Here is a 20,287-nt window from a genome sequence, read left to right as displayed (position 1 = left end):
CAGTGGGGACTGGTAACTCCCCGCAGCTCAGCTGGCCCAGCCAGCCCGGGCTGCCTGAGAGCACCGGGGCCCATCCCCACTCCCCAGATCTGTGCTCTGGTGCCTCGGCACACTGCCCCTGTGAACCCTGAATCCCACTGCAGCCGGGTGAGCTGGGCTCAGGCACCCGTGAAGCCAGGCAGTGCCTGCCTGAGGAGTGTGCCTCTCACTCTCCTCAGTCCCAGACCAGCACGGGCCTCACAGCCTCTTCCAGCCCAGAACGGCTCCTCTGCCTTTACGCAAGTGCCTGAGCCCTGCACCCATTTGGGGCTGCAATGAGCACTGTAGTAACTGCAGAACAGGCTATTTGATCATCTGCAGGATTTTAAAAGGTGAATTTTGTATCTGGTTTCTTAAACAAAGTTTCAGTTTTTATCTCAGAATAGAATAATTAACCACTGACCTTAACATCTGCACTTTATCTTCTCCATTTATTTCTGCAGAAAAAGCAATTATGCACAGCTTCAGATCAGTGCTGCAACGGAAATGAACTTCCAGTTGGGACCAGTTTAAAGAAATTGACAAAGACTTAAAACAGATCTCTGCTTTTCTTAATCCTTTAACTGTCTTCTCACCCCCTTGTTAGGGGAAAGATTTTGTAATGGTGGAATTGAGATGAAAAAGTCACCCAATAAAACCTGCCTCTTGGACTCAGTGTACGAACGGAAAGTCAGGAAACTTCTGAGCTGATGGACAAACTCTTGTGCCTCTTGCTCTGACTTGTTGGAGGCCGTGAAGGAGCAGATGCTCCTGCTCCCCTGGCTGGCAGTGTCTCACACCTTCAGGATGTGGCACTACCTAAGGGCACCCCAGTCTGCTCTCAGCTTGGTGTAAACAGCATGACTTTTCTTCTGAGCTTCTGCCCCTCCAAATGAAAGTGAATGATGGTCCTTGAGTACTCAGGCAATTAAACAGGATTGTGGTAAAGTAAGTGATTACTTTGAAAAGACACCTGAGACACAAAGAAAGGGTCCTGGCAAGGAAACTCACCTCATCAGCCATGTGCTCTGGCACATGGAACTGACTTCCCCTGTTTCCTACTCGTTGGACTCATTCAAAGTCTAGGACTCAGTGAGCCCAGGGCTCATGGAGAAATTCCTTAGTGGAAAGTGCAATCACCTTCTTCCATTTCCACCCCACCCCAAAAATGTGAATTTGGGAAACACCAGTTTAAATATGAAATAGCACTGGTGGAATATATAGACTAGGTGCCCCTCAGGAACCTGTACTTGCCAGAAGCCTCCTCCATCCTTTACTCTCTCTGTAGCTGTTGTCTGACATATCCTTTCTGTGCCATCACTCTCCACATTCCTTTGTCTATGCTGTGTTTTTGATCTTATGTCTGAGGCTGTCCTGAAGCACATGTGAAACGCACTGTACACACATGGCATGGTTGGCTTCTGAGTCTCAGCTCCTCCTGCACCAGATTCCAGCTCCTGGGGACAGGGGATGACAGGAAAATCTCACCTAGAGCTTTTTTATTATGACCATATAGCCCTGATAATTTTTGAGGAAGAACTAAAAGCTCTGACATAACTGCAAGGCAGAGAAAGAGTCAAAGTCAAAATATAACCAGGGCAAAATGTAATTGCTCTCGTTGCTATTTTGATTCCTGCACTTCCCAAGCCCAGCCCACAGCCTGTGGTACAAATCCACATCTCCCCAGCAGGAACAAAACCATGGAACCCATCTTAGGCTGAGCTTGTAACTGCTAGAGATGAGCTCAGCACTGATGGAAGGAGTCAAACCCACCTCAGTGGGATCTGAGAATTTACCTAGCCCTACTTTTTTGGGCTGAAGCCAACAGCAAGAAGAGACACATTTAATCCACACCACCTTGTTTGTCTCAGTATAAAGGCACCTTTTATTGCAAACAAATCAAGTAAATCGGAGCATAGAATTCAAATGTACAAAGTGCTTTTTTTGTTTTCTGAACCTCACTGCCCCAGGCTCTGTAACAACTCCCATTCAGGCTCAAGTGCCTGAATCCCACAGAGCAGAATCCAGAGCTCCACCTCCCTGTGTGTGTGTATCTGAAGGTATGCTGCAGGCACTGCCCCCTAGGAACCACAACATCATTATCTCTTCTGCAAATATTGCTTCATGTTGTGGGACTATCCATTTCCAACTGACATGACCGTCCATTTACTTGCTTTAAAGTGAAGATAATATATACAGTAAAACAATCCAATATAAATAAACTCACAAAGTTAAACAGTGCATTTCAAAAAAGATTTCAGTTCTAGCTAACGTAGTAAAAAAACTCTAAATTTTCCCAGTATTTCTGAAAAATAGTAGATTCATACTAGCATAGATGATATAAAAAAATAATTTGCATCTTTACTATTAAGATAATCCATTAAAAGAGTCTCTGAATAAATAGCAAAAAAAGTTAAATTTAGGATTTTTCTTAATTAAGAATGAGGTTTAAAAGAAGGACAATGTGACCCACCCCTGGTTTTTGAAAGCAACAACAGAAGTGCCAGTGCTGCCTAGGACGTGAGCTGGCTCGGCCGTGGGCTGGTGGGCTGTGAAGCTCTCACACCTCTTTTGACTTCATGTGGGAAGACAGCCCCAAATATATCTTCATGGTACCGCTTTTGGCTCTGCAAAAAGAGAAAGGAAACCCAAGAGCCAAGTTAAATACTGCTGGCTCCTCCTTATGCAACAGCTGAGAAACCCCCAGGCCGCCTGCATCCGCCAACGGGTCAGTGCCAGTGACTTCAGCTACTGCCAGGAAAAGGAACCCGGCTGAGCCCCAGAGACACGTGCTCCAGGACAAGTGATAACAACAAGAGGGTCTAAAGAGCCAGCAGGCCCAGGCACTGTGTCTGCAGCCATGGGCCTGCTCACTTCTTAAAAGCCTCAAACTCTTCATGTCTCGGACAGGCTGCCGAGGTAACGTTTAGGACCCAAAGGGAGACACTGGGGAAACTGGGAGAGGTAAGAGAAGAACATCACATGTCACTCTAACACCCTAACCAAAGCAGCAGCTGCATTTTAAGTCATGGTGGGTGGACTAAGCTCATCACTTAAAGCTTCCGTCCTTGTGTATTCTGCTGAAAAGAAGCTGATGGCAGCCTGCAAGATCTCAAGCATCACTTTGAAGACTCCTGTAGCCCATCCTGGAACACTGTCTGAGTGCTCCTGTATCAGAACATACCTTTAGCTGGAAGAAGTACTCCTCCACCTGCTGCTCCGTGAGGTTCAGGTTTTTTGCAAGAATCCCTTTCAAAGTCTGAGCAACGTCCTTGGCCATGCGCACGTCTCCGCAGACATAGATGTGCCCTTCCTCCTTATGCAGGAGGTTGCACACTTTGGTCTCCAACTTGCTTTGAAGAATGTCTTGAACATAGACCTTAGAAACAGAAAAAGGATCATCAGACAAGGTTTCTTAAATGCTACATTGTCTACACTCAGTGTGGGTCTGGGCAGTAAGGTTCTAAATGCCTTGTTGCAGCTGTGTGTCACACCACAGCAAAGGAGAAGGGAAATGTCTTTGAGCTGTTCTTACAAGCCCCACGTTTGGAGATTAGACCTGTCTCTTGAAGGAGCAAGGCCCTCTGTCACTTGTTCACAATACACAAACAAAATGGCAATGTTTTTTTAAAGACCACTGTTAAACAGAGCCCAGATCTGAACTTGAGGGACCATTCTGGAAGCAGCCAACCCTTGAAGAACACAGGAACCAGCCTTACTTTAGCTTGGCCAGGTTGTCTGGAATAAGCTGTGTAGACTTCTTTCAGTACTCCCTTGCTCTTCATTTCCTCAGTTTCTTCTTTGTAGATGTGATCCACGTCTGGCTGCCGGCAGCCAAACAGTAATGTCATCTCACCACCCCTGATCCCTGAAACAGACATTGGGAGGTTTGTGTCTTTCCTGGTAAGGCCTGTTATCCCTTACAGCTATGCCCACACAGGGCTCTGCTGTCCCAGTGCTAGCTGTGTACAGCTGCCTGTCCCACACCTGGAATACTGGCTTCAGTCTTAGTCCCTGCTATGCAAAGAAGATATGGACAAGCTGGAGAGTGTCCAGAGATGGGCCACAAAGGTGATCAAAGGACTGGGAAGCTGCCATATGAGGACAGGCTGAGAGAACTGGGTTTGTTCAGCCTTGAGAAAAGAAAGCTGATGGGAGACCTTATCACCATGTTCTGGTATTTAAAGGGTGGCTGCAAAGAAGATGGAGACTCCCTTTTCACAAGGAAGTACAAGAAAAAGATATGGGGTAATGGGCACAACTTACTCCTGGGAAGATTCCTGTTGGACAGAAGAGGAAAATCATTGACAAGAAGAACAACCACCCATTGGAATAGTCTCCCCAGGGAGGTGGTGGATTCCCCAGCGTTGGACACTTTAGGGATTCAGCTGGACAGGGTGCTGAGCCATCTTGTCTAGACTGTGCTTTTGCCAAGAAAGGTTGGACAGGACCTCAAGGATCATCTGGTCCAACCTGGGACTTCCTGATTCTGTGATTTTCTGATTCTGTGATTTTCTAACTAGCCTTTCTCACTAAACACCTGAGAAGGACAGTGTGTGTGTCTGTGTGTGACAGCTTCTAATTTTAGGGTCTTGCAGTAGGACTAAACCTGCCCGAGTCCTTGGAGAGCTATGGAATTCCCTGCTGGTGCAGGTTCCCCAGATGGCTTGATACAGGCAGGCCAAAATGTTTCCTCTCCATATTGTGGTCCCTGTGGGAGTGCCTGGGGCAGTCACTGAACACATCCCATTTACAAGGACACATAGGCTGCTCCCTACAAGTGACCAAACACCTCAAGACCTCTGGAATGGTCTCAGATGGGCTGGATTAACAGTTTCAGGGCAGTGTTCAGTCAGTCTTGGGGTGATGAGTCTCTAAGGGGTTTACTCAGCTCATGTTTCTGGGTGTCTCCATCTGTACAGATTTTGTCTGGAGGACTAGGGATGTCTCCGGCTGCTGGAGGAGTTCTGGCCTCCCCCTTGTGGCAGTCCCCACAAGTACCTTTCTTTTCCAAGTCATACTGACGCTGCAGCCAGAAGCCTCGGAAGGGCGCGATGCCGGTGCCGGGGCCGATCAGGAGGCAGGGCCTGCCTGGCTCTTCGGGGAGATGGAATTCGTTAGCACTAGAACGCAAGCATATGCTAATCAGGTAATCAGGTTACGGGTGACATCTCCGTGGCAGTTTCCTGATTTGGAGGAATGATTTTGAGCCTCAGTTGCCAATGTGAAAAGGGTGGTGGGGTGTAGCTTGGTGCCAGTTGCTTCTTGCCTCCTCGAGGGCGTGGTGCCAGAGGAACAGAATTCTTTCAGAATTTTGTACTGATTTATGATTTTACTCAACAAAAGACACGGTAAAGGATCTCATCTCTGGAAGACAGATCAATCTCTCTTCTCAAACAGATATTCCAACTTGCACTCACCAGTCACTTGAAAATCATATGCCAACAATGTTAAAACCCCTGAAGAAGCTGAACTAAGAAACACTAGCTTGTTTTTTTTTAAAAAAAAAATTTCTTTTGTCTCTCCCACACTCACCTGCGTATAAAGCATGGAACTATTTCATTGAGAGCTACTGTGTTCAGCCACGTGCTGCAAACTCCATGGTGCAAAGGCCCTTGTCCATCTAATCAGAGCAAAGGAAAATACCTCTGTTAGTATTCAAACACTCTCCATTTTTAAACCAAGCATAGATTACACTTAAAATTATGGTTTTTAAACAAGTGTACATCTAGTAATTTATAAAGCAAGGATACACTGATGGTGATGGACATCAGCAAATCCTGACACAAAACCCCTTTTGTTACAGATATGCTTCATGCCATGTAGCAGACATATTTTTTTCTTAACTGAGCCTAAATGTAATTTAATTAAGAGGTAAATGAAAACAATGATTCATTACCTCTTGTCCTGTAGTTTACAACTGCAACTGTCAGATGAATCTCTCTGGGCGTCAAGTCGCAGGAGGAACTGACAGAGTAGTACCTGGGTTTCAGAAATGGCAGCTGAGTCAGGAGGAAAGCTGTTGAGACCTCAGCAGAAGGAAACTCCTCCAGCACCTCCAGCATGTTCGGGCTGTTGTAAAACTTCCATTTATTGTATTCTTCTGTGTTCTAAAAGCCAAAGGCCACCATCACAATGTTACCAGATCACGCTGCTTTCAGGAGAGCAGGGATGTTTAAAATGTCACTTATTTATAAGATCCCTGCTTTACATTTAATTAAATACACAGGCAAATCAAGAGAGAATTCTCAAAACTTTGCCTAGACCAATATTGGAGTTTTCTAAGAAGTGATTTTATTTTTGAAGACAGAAGTACAGAATATTGGCTGCTGCAATTTTCTCAGATACCTGGTGCTCTCTCAGGGAGGATGTGGAAACTGAAGTAGAAACCTTTTTTTCTCAGCCCCCTGCTAGGGGATATCCACAGAACTGTGTGGGTCCAGGTCCTGCCACCTACTGAGCCTTGCTGAACCCAGCAGGAGAAGCAAGCACTTGCCACACCTATGAGTCGTTGGTTACTAAAAGTGATATCCCTCTTACTCTCACTCTGACAAAAATATCTACCAGCCCCGCCCCCAAGCCCTCCACCTGCAGACTGTGAGGCCTTGCAGTGGTGTGTCATCAGAAACCACCACGAGGCAGGCAGGAGAAGCAGGCAGGCAGAATGACCCACCCAGAACCACACAGGAAGTGTCAGAGCTGAAGAAACCTCTTGATTCCCACGCCCAAGCTGAGCCCCAGGACCATCCTTTCTCTCACTGTGGGTGGCTTTACGAGCACAGAACACATAACAGAGGCATAGCAGTCAAGCACCATCACTGCAAACACTCCTTAAGCTTCTGCACACAGTAAAAGGGCATCAGATGGTCCAGTATCCCAAACTTCTAGCATAAATCCAACCCTAACACTTACCTGACATAGAACTTCCAGTCTCTGTTTGTCTCCTTCCGCTGTTACGAGCTGGGAGAGTTTTTTCAGCAGCTGTTGGGAGGGTGGAGTAGTGATATCAAGCAAGTATGTCAAAGCCTCGGGGAGTGTGCAGGCTGGAATCTTTTTGTCACTTGTCCAGTAGCCACCTGGAAATGAGGGAAATGAACACTTGGCAATTCCCATGGCATTTGACACCTGTAAAACTTTGCAAAACTGAATGTCCTTCAAAATACAGCTGCAGACTGGGCTGCAGCAGGTCTAGACAGCAGGGTCCTTCCAAAAAGAGGTTAACATGAGGTTTCAGACTTCTCATAAGAGGAGGATCTGATGCAGAGAGCTGCATGATAACAAAACACCACTTTAAAATGAAAAGTCCTTCATCTGAGGAAATCATCTTTCTGTGTGTCAGAATCACACAGTTTAGCAGATTGTTCCTAGTGAAATGGAGAAGATGGTCATGACGTGTAGATCTATTTTAGGACTCTGATAAGTAAAAACAATAAGCAAACTCTTTTGATTAACTTAGTTGCAGTTAACGGCCAGTTTGGCAACTGATTACAAGCAGTGCCAGCCCAGGGTAACTGTGAACCCTGTGAAGTTACCACGGACCACCAGAGTATGCAGAACCTGAATCAAGAAGTGAAAGAATAACTAAAAGCACCAACAAAATCCTAATGAAACTTAGGGAAAGTTAACAGAATCAAATTCAGTCTATAAAAATGCTCTGGAATTTTAGAGAAATCTGTCAAACACCCTCTGGTATTTTGTCTAAAGAGAACCAACTTACCATCAGTACAGGTTTCAAGTCTGATGGTCTGATCAGCTGGAGGGGCATCCTTAACATGTGCAATGAGGCCACGGACTAGTTCTGGCTGGTTGCCTGGGAAAATCCCAATATGTTCTCCAGGCAGGTAGTGCACTTCCTGAGCAGTCTCACAGGAAAGCTTAACTAGAACAGTGACACGACTAGATAGAGAAAAAAGAGATCAGACAGACTTTGGTTACGTTGACAGGATTTCCCTTGAATTGTGCAGAAAAGGAATAAACCTGAAGTGACAGTTGGCAGCACTTCTTTGTGTTTGTTACCAAACTATCAGCCCAGCTTAGTACTTCATGGAGACTTAAATGTAAATATGTCTGTGAGCAGCCAGTGAAAGGAAGAGCAGCTCTGCTGAAGATTGAATAGCTCAGTTCTTAACCCAGCTCAGAGAATTCCCATAAGACAGGGATGAGAGAGACTTACCAGGGGATGTGAAACAGCCAGTCATAGATGCTGTTTCTAAGATAGCACTGATTATCCATTTGTGTATTGTCTCCTCTCAGCTAGCTTTGCAGCTCAGCTAAATGCAGCAGCTTTCAGAGCACTATGAGCACTATACCAGCTCCTTTTTCTTTTTTTTCTATTTTTTTCTTTTTTTTTTTTTTCTGCTAAGGGGCAATTTTTCCCCTAAATGAAGTAAGCATCTACCTGGTATGTTGCACACCAAGCAAGGGAGAAGGACCACACACCTGACCTTCCAAATTTAATAGGCATCAGAGGGCCACATCACAAAGTTCCTTATTTCCCTGCACTCCTAGAGGCTCAGCTGGGAAGTCAGCTCCCACCTAAAGCAGAGCTCAGACTGTACGTGTTCTTCTGGCCTTGTGATAATGATTTACTCATACTAATGATGGTACAAAATGAATAATATTTCTTAATAACTGCAGGGAGAAGATGTTTATAACCAGGCATTTCAGATGTTTAAGATTTTATTAAAATGTAGTATTGCAATATTCAAAATAATGAGTTACCATACCTGGATTTTGAACTTTGAAGATTCTGTCTGAATTTCAGCTTCATGGGAATTATATCCTTGGCGTGAATGTTTGCAAGTGCTGTTGAGAAAAGAGGATATCATTCATGGCAAGTTTGTGATTAGGTTTGTTCAAAATGCCTTCAAAATATGTGCAGAAAAAGCCTCACTGAGCCCTGCTCGCCCCAGGATGTGATACAGCTCCAGCTGTTTGTGTGTCCCCTATGCATGCCTCCCCTGACTACAAGCAGAGCATCTCAGCTTTTGCTTTTCTGGTGCTCTGATGTTGTTGTGCTGGAAAACAGAATGATTTATGCAATGTAAACCAGTGTCTTTTTTTTCTTCGACCACTGTACTTTATTATCTGCATTCTAGCATCTAGCAGGACCAGTATCACTTCTAGAAAACCCTTGAAGTTCAGACCTAAAGCAAAACAAAGGAAGTGGAAGGTGGGAGGTAATACCTTTAGCCAGGTCCATGCTTTGAGGGTCATGCACTATCCTGTAATTCTTAGGATCCCAGCTTTCAGCAGAGGTGTATATTTCAGGAAGCTGAATATTGTTTTTCCCACGGATGTTGAAAACGTCACAGGCAGTCTAGAAAAAAGAAAAAAGGCTATTCATAGTAAAAAGAAGAATATTCTTAGCATTGTCATAACCCTAATGAGGAGGTATCAGTTTCACAGACTGCTATTTTTTTATCAACTCCGTTGAGTTCAGTGTTGTTATAGGGGTTCAGTGTGTTCAGTAAGGTTCCACTTCTGTATCAGTATAGCTAAAAAACTGATCTACTTCCAAAAATTCTGATGTTTGATACTACCAACCTTGTTCATACTGAGCATTCTATTACTCAAAAGGTTCCATGGAACTTGATGTGAATATTAAAAGAAAAACAGAAACGGTGCCCAGTTCCTTCTTCAACTTAGGCAAGCAACAGAAGAGAGGGGAGTTGAAATTCAGATATAAATACAGAAGTTTGCTCTCTTTCATTTTCCCCATTTTGATGGGATGCCAGTTAATACTGAAATAAAATGAATAAAGGAACTAAAATGAGCTATTTATATAGTCACCTTGAATGCATTGACTGCCCATGTGCGAAAGGCTTCTTCTTGCCCATTGAGTTCATCTCCTTCACCTATTGGAGTGAGCTGAGAAGCCCCTAGTTGGGCCAGCTTTTGGTCAATGGCATGAGCAAAGGCACAGAACTCTGGATACATGCTGGACCCCAAACCAAACACAGCATATCTGCAGAAGGAGATAAACCCAAGATTGCTGTGTTAACACTAAATGAAATGCAGAAGCACTCAATTGCATGCAAACCAAACAACAAAGTATTTTTACCTAATTTTTTTTCTCAGCAGTTTCAGGGTGAGCAAGGAATTCTTCAAGCTCTGTATAAAAAAATTCATAAAATATTTAAGGTTAGAAAAATACTCTGATTTAAAACAGAAGTGAGACTCTGATCCATGTCTTTCTTAAGTACATGGGACAAATGAAAGGTTGTCTTTGAGTTAAGCCTCATGTGTGCCCCCAAGGTGAATATTACCTTTCCGTTATTTGGAGAATCTCCATTTCCGAAAGTGCTAGTAACCACTAAAAGAAGTGTTTCTTTTTCCAGGTCAGAGATGTTGTACTCATCCATGCACAGAATCTGGAAGGTATAAAGCTCATGAGAAGTTGCTAGCAGACACAATAGGTATCTCTGTGATTGTCAGCTGACTGTTGACCCAATTTACAAAGCATTCTACTAAATGAATATAAAATCAAAGTTCTAGTCCCACTCTATTTACTGAACATTCCAAAGATAGGTTGAGAGAATGGAAAAGGTTGCAGAAGCTGGTAAAACTAGGCAAACTTCTTTCTCCATTTAACATGGATGATTTATACTTTCTTACCTTAGTGTTGAAGGCACAGTTGAACAAGCTGCACAGGCTGTTGGCTAATGTTTCAGATTTCCCAGTCTCTGTTGCATAGATTACAGTGACCTTGGACCTGGCTGATGTTCTTCGTCGCATGAGTGAAGATGCAAAGAGGACAGCCCTGGAAAAAAAATAATCACACGTAATTTTTAATATAGTTACACAATAAGTTAGGTTGATTCCCCAACCAGGAAAGGAAAAGACTGATCGTGAGCATGGTCTTTCCATGGAAGATTGGCAAGAAGCAACACACTATAGAACCTGAGTGAATAAGAATCTCAGACATGAATGGTACCTAACTGCACTGGTAAGTCTATGATTCAAACAATTCAAGTTGTCCCTGCTGTAATAGCTATTCAAAAAAATGTGGAATAGAAAAATCACAAGAATAGAATAGCTGGACAAAGGCATGAGGACAGTTATTCGAACAACTTACTTTGCCAAGATCCTAAACTTGATTTCTCTTTTCTTTGGCCTCCGGGTCTCATCATGCCAGACGTGTGTTTTCCAGGCATCCACCTTTCAAAGAAAAAAAAGACAAAGTTAAGCTTCAGGTAAGAAATGCAAAATAATAAATTCAACAGAACTAAGATGACCTTCCACAGCACAATCAACCCTGGCTGCTGTTTATGAATCTCTCTGGTGAACTATCATTAACCAGGGCTTTTCACCTGGACTGTCAGGTCCCACATTATCACCTGCACTCTTGAAGTTGCCTGCTAGAATATCTTTCTGGATAACATGTACCTGGTAGTAATAGAAGGGAGTGAGGACATAGTTCAACATCTCCTGGTGGAACACAGGAGTTATGCTCCCTGATATAGGGGGCACAATCCACACCCAGTCTGCCGGGCAGCCCCCCCGCGCCCGGTACTCGTTCTGCATGTACTTCATGAAGGACTCAGCAGCTGAGTGGTGATCCATGATAGTCACATTTTGTTTCTAGAATAATTGCAGAAAGAAAGACACATATTAAAAAGCCTGTTCTGCTCTTCTTCCTGATGTAGTTAAAGTAATCCTTTTGCTTTGATCAATATTTCAAGGACTTTATTCAGTGCTCTGAAATAACTACTATCAGCAACTATTCTAGAGATAGCTGCTGTGAAATAATTACTATCAGCAACTATTACATAGACACAGATTGAGGTGGACCTTTGATTAAGGACTCTTACATCCTTTTTTTTGTTTTTGGTTAACATCAGCATTTTACCTCTCCAGCACTGGGTGTACATGCTGAAAAGCCTCTGATTCATTTCTGCCCATCTTTCATACTGTTATGATATGATAAATAAACTGTAATTGTAAATAGAGGATATTAATCCAACAGCTTTACATGAATTTGGACACTTGGACATATGTGTAAAAAGGATGAACAATCTTGCCCTTAGGTTCCTTTTCTTTTCCTCTCCCTTCTGCCTTCACTTGACATTTTTTTCTGGCAACAGTAGGAAATACAGTTTCCTTCACTTTCCCAGGGATAAATCAAGAAGAACTCTGCTGGAATCTCACTGATACATCCAGCAAGCATTGGTCCACTGGCACCCTATTTGTATGAAGCTGTTCTAAGTGAAAGGAAAAAGCAACACTCAATACTCAGTGTCTCCCCAGACACCACACTCGTTGACTTACTTGGAAGCTGTAAAGCACAGCCACATTGATCTCCACAACAGCTCGGTCTTTCCATAATGATGAAAGTTTGTTTGTTTCCAGTCCCATTCTTCTCCCTACCTCCTACATGTGAAAAAAAGACAGAAAAGGGAATAACAAATTTACTATGTGGGACTTAGATCTCTTAATTTCTTCACCTCATCACATTAATATCCAGGAAAAAGTATTGCAGAAGGGAGAAGAGTCAGTCTTATGTTGGGGTAAGAGATGGCAGCAGAAACACTTCAGGCTAGAGGTTAACCTGAATTATGGAGTTCTGGTTCATGAGGTTATTCCTATTTGGTAAAGCAGAGAGTGGTTCTCTCCTGGACTAAATGATTTTAAAAGTAGCAGTACCTGGTTAAAAGTCATCGCTATTTATATGTACTGGCAAGGTGACTGAGACCTGCTGCTAACCACCAGAACTCCACTGTCCTGTCAACAGCAGGCTGGAGCTGACACACTTCCGAGAAATCTACAGCCAGAGACCAAAAGTCCTCAATCAGCTGGACTCGGGAAAACTGGGGAAGAGTTCCATTTGGACACCATTTTCTACATTTTGTTTACAGTTAGTTTCACCATTTTATACATCTATTTGGAGCAGAGTGTCAGAAAGCTGTAAAAATAGCCATACAACCTGGCAGTGATAATCTTGGCAGAAATTCAAGATGTCCCACAATAATCAGGATATTGTGTCAGATTAGCACTGAAGGGTTAGTGTGATGCAGCCATAACATCCATCCCAGCAAGGACTGACAGCATCTCTCTCTCTCTCTCAAAAATGCTCCACCCACCAAGTTAATTCCTTCCTCAGATCCTCAGATCACCTCTGCTTCAGAAGATTACCTTCAGGATGTTGTACCGCTGCACGTCACAGAAGTCCCGCACTCCAATCTCTGACCCCATGTACCAGCCATTGAAAGGACACCCAGTGAACTCCAGGCCTCCCACCTCAAGGAGCATGTTGGCAACAGCAGGCAGCGCATACCACTTCAGATCTAACTCCTTAAACCATTCATACCTGTAAAAAAGCATTTTGATTTAGTACTGGATGTGTCTTCTCCTCCTCTAGGCAGTAACCTGAAAAGTCTCGTAAGAAAACTGTAGAAGCGACCCATGAAGCATGGTCTGCAAAAGCTGACAGCAGTTTTACAGTGTGATAACTGGGAACTGCCTGCTAAAGAAACTGCAGAAGAGTATTACAGAGTTCTGCAATCTGCAGGCCAGTCCCAATGCAGAAAAGAAGAAAAAAATGGAGAGAAAGGCAATAAACATGTTGTTATAAGTGCAGCCAAATTTTACATGTGTATTACACTGGCATAAGAAATGATGAATATGATTGAAATGTAGATTGGGAAAAAAATATTTCCAGCAAAATTGGCCATGAGGTTCCTTAATTTAAATCTCATTTCATTGTTCTCACAGGCATTTTATCTTTCAGGACAATTTACCATAATTTCATCCTAACAAAGGACTCATAAAATGACTGCCACAGGCGCAGGCTAACAACCTGCCAAGGTGAGGCAGAGGCAAAAATGCAATTATCTAAACCTCGTGTGCTTACTTTGGATGCTCCATTGGCACTTCGAGGACAATTTCTGGCGGGAATTCAAATATTTCTGGGTCTTGGCCACTTGCTTGGAGAACGAGTGGAAGCACATCAAAGCGCCCGTATTTCGGCTTCCACCCAAGCTCGATGCACAACTGCAAATACAGAAAGAACATTTCGGGTTTTTTTCAGGTGTGTTGTCCCCCCCCCGTATCTGAAGATAGAAGAACGTTAACCTAAAGAAACCCTGCTTAGGTAAATTCTGTGTGATAAAAGTTACCTTTTGCATTCAAACAATGTTGACGCGTGTTGCTCAAACACTGCCTGTGTGACTGTGTCCCCGACTGAAAGGGACCATTAGCTCACCCTGCTCTCAGATGGAGGGGGACTGTTTTTCTGTCAGGACTGTGAGCAGTTATTGCTCCAGCCTGTACCCAGGATCTGTGGGCAGAAAATCCCATTCACTCCTTCCCTCCCACTGCACAAACACACAAGGAAACGCCCGCAGACGGGTGAGGTGGGGTGGAAAGCAGCTGTGGTCCTGTGTGTGGAGCTGTACCTGGGTGAACTCCACGCTGGCAGGGTCTCCTGCAACAGACCCGTCTGGCATCTGATACCCGGCGTATCGGATGAGCTGGCTGTTCCAGACACGAAAATCATGCTTCCCATCAGTCCTCTGGGGGAAGACAGTGATGGCTGATCTGCCCAGAGACACGAACAAATCCTGTTACACCACAGCAGCACATCTATTTATTAAGATGTAAATCATTACCAACAGCAATTACTTTATATTTCTAAAATAAACATCAGTAGAAGTAAAGTCACTAATCTGCTCTACCCACCTCCCTGTAATTCCCCAGGAATTACAGAAGATTTTGCAACATCATTCATGAAAGTTACAAATTTCAAAATGGTTGATGGCACATGAGAGGAACATATAAGTACCAGGAGAATTAAAAGGAGAGACAAATTGTCAAAATATTTAGAGAGACCATTTCAGGTCTTCAACAGAGTTTTGAATCCAGATCTGGACGTGATTTTTATTGTTTAAAATTAAAATCAAAGAGACCTACCTTATATTTCCATTGTTTGTGGCATATTGAACATGATGACAGATATGTTCAAACATTTCTTTTGCTGTTTTACAATCACGTGCATCAAATACCTGTATGTTTCCAAAAGAAATGTAAAAAAAAATAATCATGAAACAATAAATATTTTTATTTTGCATTTATGGAAAGGAAAGATTAATGAAAAAAGTGAAATGAAAAATCAGTATTTCTTAATTGAATTGTAGCTTCACTAGGAATGTTTCATTTTCTTTGTCCTTCTATGCATCAGTTTCACACGTAACAATCCTCCAAGGACCAAGACATGCACCTGGTTCCATCACACAGTTGACTCCTACACTAGCACTTCCACACATGCTTTCATTCAACAACAAAGCAGAGAACTGCAAAAATAATGTTGATCTTATAATATGGACAGGAGGGAGTAGTCCTTGGCTGAAGCAACTGGTATATTTTACCAACATAAAGGACACCATTCTGATTTATAGCAGATGACTATTTGGCCCCTAATCACAGAATCATCAGTTACCTGCAGATTGGACCACTGGATTCTCCCAATACACCTGGGTGCATTCCTCCAGGCCTGCTTGGCAGCAAAGATCAGTTCATCCTTTGTCAGCTGGTAGGTTCCTGTTGTTTCTATCTCCTTGGTCACCGTTTCCAGTCGGAGCAGGTGTTCTTCTATTTTTGGCCTTTTGAACAGGAAACAGCCATGAAAAGAAACAAAGAGAATTTCATACTCAGAACTGATTCAAGTTGCAGACACTCTCCTTATGTTCTGAGTTAAGAAGAGCACAGGCATTGCTGAAACCACAAAGCTTTTGAGCATCCTTCTGCACAAGAAGACTTCTGCTTACACAGAGTCATAGAATAGTTCAGGCTGGAAAAGACCTTTAAGATCAAGTCCAGCATGGTTTTATCTGCCAGAATGCAGGTAGAGTAAATTTCCATGAAGGGACTTAACGTCTGTATAGGTCGAGATATGGCAGGTTTGGATGAACAGTGAGAAACCTGTTCCTGTTATAAATCTACACTCTCTAGATGTAGGTAAACATAAAATACCCTGTCCTTTATGACAACATCCATTACCTCATGAAGTCACCAATTTCACTGTGCTTCAGATGTGAGAAGTCACCAGCATATGCTCCACACCTCCCCTCTACTGCACCAAGCTTTTGTCCCCAGAGCTAATTGTTACCAATTGCAGCAGTCTGAGATTTTTAACAAAAAGCAAAGGGTGTTCCAGGTCAAGGCACAAGTTTAGTACATAAGATTCTGATTCTGACTGAGGAGATTTTTTTCCTGGCTTCAGAATTTAGGAACTGTCCTTACTGAGTATCAATGACAGAGCTTGCTAGCCTAATGAAGAAATGAACACATCAGAAATTGAAGAGGTGGCACCATCCTTTCACCACCCAAAACATACATGGATTGATCACAAGCTTTTCTGTGTAAGTTTTCAGTTTAAATATGGATTTTCTAGATGAGTTTGGCAGAAAACTGTCTAATCACAAGCAAATGAAAAGCAGAGAAGAGGCCAGTTCAGCCCTGAAGCAGGATAACAGCGACTGCCCTCTCCAAGTCCTATTACTGTCACAGGGACACAGCTCCTCTGAGCAAAGTAAGTAGAAATTTCATTCCTAAAGGGAAGTGCTGAGCAACTCCTTTGTCAGGGAAACCAACTCAAAAATTCTTTGGTTCGATAACAGAGAATGAAGTCAAAACATTAGGAAATATTTACCACAGCACAGACAAAAATTGTTTTGTTGCCTTACAGACAGAATGAAAATAGCCTGCACTGTCTGAGAGTTTTCACATTTTCAACAAGATGAAAGATCAAGGGCAAGCATGTAAGATAGTGTAAATCAACGTGATCAAATAGCCATGAGCAGAAACACAGAGATGTGCAAATGCAATATGCTGGCAAGCAAGTACAGCCTATGGGTAAGACAGGGACTTTCAGAAAGATTCAGATGGAAGAAAGCTTTGTAGAAGAGTTCAAAGTGTCTAAAGAAGTCGACATTATGTGGCTGAATCCCTTTGATTGTCTAATAACATTTTATAATGGGATGAGCAAACATTGGATTGTCACTTGAAAGTTTGTCATGTGAAAACTTTGTCACTGCAAACTCTTGGACCTCAGCCAGATGTTCCAGCTTCTCCTGCAGCAAGATGTCTCTGCATCATGTCCATTTTTGCAAAAACAGAAACCTCTTTTCTGAAGCTAAAGCATCTCTCTCAGCATGCTCAGTAAGCTTATGTGGGTGATAGCACAGAGCAAGGTTGAGAAGCAAGAGACTGGCCTTCCAATCTTTGGCTAAAGCCTTGAGGATCAAAACAGAGAACAAGAGAACACAGAAAGGATACTTGGAACAGCATAAACAAAAACATCCACATTATTCACATCTAAGACTGATCTGAACAGGAGCTAATCCCTCTAACATCGAAAGTTAAGAAAACAGAAGGTAATTTTCTGCAAAGGAGACCTAACCAAGCTGCTTATTATAAACATACTGTAACATGACACACTCAGAAGGGATGGGGCTGAGAAATGCACTGTACAGAGTCCATTTCTGTATTCCCAAGACCTGGGATTGGCAGATAGAGCATATGAAGTGCAGTAATAGTTTTATTTTCCTTTTCTAACAGTTCTTATCATTTTTTCATTGCATGCTATGCATAGTTACCTATAGCTGTGAAGAAACCTAACGCTCCTACAGTCACACAGACAGATAGGTAGATAGGCAGAGGACTTTTCTACCAAAAATGAAGGTAAACTTGGCTTACTCTTTGAATGAATTGTAGTACTGCTTGATAAAGTCTATTGCCTGAGGTAAAAGCTCTGCTTGTGGAACTGGCCCATCCCTAGTGCCTCTCACCAGGCCCTTCGGGGTCATGAGTGCCCCTTGGCAGGCTTTGGTCCGGCAGTTGATAACCTGAAAAACATGTCACAAAACAGTGTTGCACTCTGTATCTTTTTAAAGTTGAAAAGTGAAAAATCACTGTTCAGGTTTCCACGTCTTACCTCCTTTGCAGTCAGGTGTAGTGTGTCAAGAAAGCTGGATCCATTTTCCAAGTTTCTTACTTTTAAATGTCTTGGACATCTCGATATTTGGTTTGAAGCTTTGATACCATTTTGGAGATGGTTCTGGACAGAGAAAGGTAAAAATACTTACTGTTTTCAGACCTAGTAGAAATCTTAAAGCTTCATTTTATGTTTTATACAACCATTATAATGCTACAAATTAAATTCAGGAAAACATTTATAAATGTGACCTTCTATGTGAGTATTTATTCGAGTACAAAATTATTAACCTAATCCACAGTTTGATATGAAATGAGAAAAACAAAGTATTTTTGTATTAATAAAACAATATCTTCCACTTTAAACACTTTTAAGCTTCAATAAGGCCTCTTAACATGATAGTGGCAGTCTCAGGAAAACAATGAACCAGGCAGTTCCAGAGAAAGAACATGTCTGTTACTAAAGGCTGGGTTTTCCGAGGTGAATGAAGGACTCAGACACTTCAATCCCATTGGGTCACCTCCTTCCCCTAACTCTCACCAAAGCTCCTTTTTGTTCAGAAAACTTCTTTCATCCAAAGATCTCACAGTGGTCCTAATCTCATGTACCACAGTTAGACCTCACAGGAGAACTCTGAGAAGTTCTGAGCAGTAAGCACAACTATCAAACAAGGTTGCTAGAGACAGACCTCTCTCCCATCGCCGGCCTTCGCTGACGTGACACCAGGCAGCATCTCTGCCTGCCTCTTGCTCAGGTCACATAACTTGGCATGATCATTTTCTAAGCTTTAAAAGAGAGAAAGAGAATCCAGTATAACACAGTGTGCTTGGTTTTTGTTAGTTTTACTTGCAGCATCAGTAGGGAGATGCTCAAAGCTGTCTCTGAAAGAAGTCCTGAGTCAGTAAGCCAACTGTTCACAGCAGTATGAGGGGTGGAGTGGACTAGAAGTCAATAGAAGAGCTACAATCACCCTTTACAGATCACTGCATGGGAAGGAAAACAACAGATATAGCCTGGAATGGTAAAAGCTGAGTATCATTACTGCACCCTAAACAAGGGACATCTGTACAGTTATGAACTGGTCAGAAAATACTCAGAGGAATTAAACAAAGCCGTTAAAATCTTCAGGGATATGTGTGAAATTTCCACTGAAGTCTGGTCTGCAGAAAATTAATCAAGTAACATACTTTGATATTGATTTCCTTTGTTCTGCATTAAGTCTTACTTTCTGAATTCCTACTTTTTAATCTGAATGTCAGACTTCAGAAGATGTTAAAGAACACCCAAGATGCATCCAGACCATGAACTCCAAACAAACCCCTTAGTTTGGAGAGAGCGATGGTGGGTCTTAGCTGGCAGAGCATATGTAATCACCCACTTCCACTGGTCAGCCCCACCCACCTTCACATTTGAATACAAAATACTTCAAGCACTGACAGAAAAGGGTAGAGAAGGGGTAGAGAAAGAAACAAGGTGCAATAGAAAACTGAAATAAATAACAGCCTGAAAACTGAGAAATTTAATATGCACATGCAATCTATTTTATACAGTGCCTTGTGTACATTTTATCACAGAAATGTTTTAACAACTTAATTACAGCATTAAAAATCACTTTGCTAATTTTTATAGCATGCAGATGCCTTCTAAGTCCTAGCACACATGAAAACTTTATAGCACAGTGAATACATTTAGAGCTGTGAAAGAGAACAATGATTGTGCAACTCAGACAGAAAAGTTCAAATGGACCTCGCCAAGACAACCCAGTGACCCTCAACTGTTCTTTGGTTAATGGTATTGCTCTGGAAACACATTACAGGTTTCTCCAGAACCCATGTCACTTAATATCTTTCCTTTACAACTGAAAGAGAAACTATGAAGCTGTTAAAAGACTAAGATCTTACCCACGGATCTTCCTATTTTTCTCCACGTTATTATTGACATCCTTCTCTTCAGAGAACTGGCTCTTAGCAGCACGAGGCTTGAATACAAACTGCCATGGGCACAACATTTTGTATGTTTTATTTATGATTTTACGTCACAGCACTGAAATCTTGTTTTGTGTGAACACTTCTGAAAAGGGAAAAAAAAACAACCAACAAGGTCAGTTTTTGACTAAGAAGGTAACTCCCTTGAAAAGGGCTCAGAAACTCAACAGACTAACTGATCTGATCTCATTAACTTCCTGTTGTAGAAGGAAAATCACTTGACACTTAGAGTATTGATACTCAAACTAACAGTTTCTTTGTCAGTGTAACACTGCAGCCATGCCTGATTTTAACACTGGCAAGAGAATTTCAAATGTCCCCCAGATGCATAAACCAGCAGATATCAGTATCT

General features: G+C 42.5%; 1 protein-coding gene across 1 annotated transcript; it reads right to left on the bottom strand.

The window, feature by feature from the left end:
- Positions 1-2,531: 2,531 nt before the first annotated feature.
- Positions 2,532-19,958, bottom strand: NOS2 (nitric oxide synthase 2, inducible). Its single transcript, XM_008942897.1, has 26 exons — positions 19,852-19,958; positions 18,639-18,735; positions 17,951-18,073; positions 17,713-17,861; positions 15,455-15,617; positions 14,929-15,020; positions 14,415-14,556; positions 13,871-14,010; positions 13,153-13,327; positions 12,289-12,390; positions 11,407-11,601; positions 11,096-11,178; positions 10,636-10,780; positions 10,287-10,391; positions 10,082-10,131; positions 9,811-9,985; positions 9,205-9,337; positions 8,745-8,823; positions 7,736-7,914; positions 6,931-7,094; positions 5,918-6,128; positions 5,554-5,641; positions 5,020-5,141; positions 3,738-3,886; positions 3,203-3,397; positions 2,532-2,645 (listed from the first exon to the last, which is right to left on the bottom strand). Exons 1-26 carry the CDS (start codon positions 19,956-19,958, stop codon positions 2,532-2,534), a joined length of 3,477 nt encoding a protein of 1,158 aa, XP_008941145.1.
- Positions 19,959-20,287: the final 329 nt, after the last annotated feature.

Source organism: Merops nubicus, unplaced genomic scaffold (assembly GCF_000691845.1).
Source record: "Merops nubicus isolate BGI_N331 unplaced genomic scaffold, ASM69184v1 scaffold1486, whole genome shotgun sequence".
Taxonomy (NCBI): Eukaryota; Metazoa; Chordata; class Aves; order Coraciiformes; family Meropidae; genus Merops; species Merops nubicus.
This window is presented reverse-complemented; position numbering and strand designations above follow the sequence as displayed.

Coding starts and splice junctions, on each gene's coding strand:
- NOS2 (XM_008942897.1), bottom strand. CDS start 19,958: ATGTTGTGCCCATGGCAGTTTGTATTCAAGCCTCGTGCTGCTAAGAGC. Junction 18,074..18,638: donor AGGCCGGCGATGGGAGAGAG/GTCTGTCTCTAG, acceptor TTCTCTGTCCAG/AACCATCTCCAAAATGGTAT. Junction 7,915..8,744: donor CTTCAAAGTTCAAAATCCAG/GTATGGTAACTC, acceptor TTCTCTATCTAG/TCGTGTCACTGTTCTAGTTA.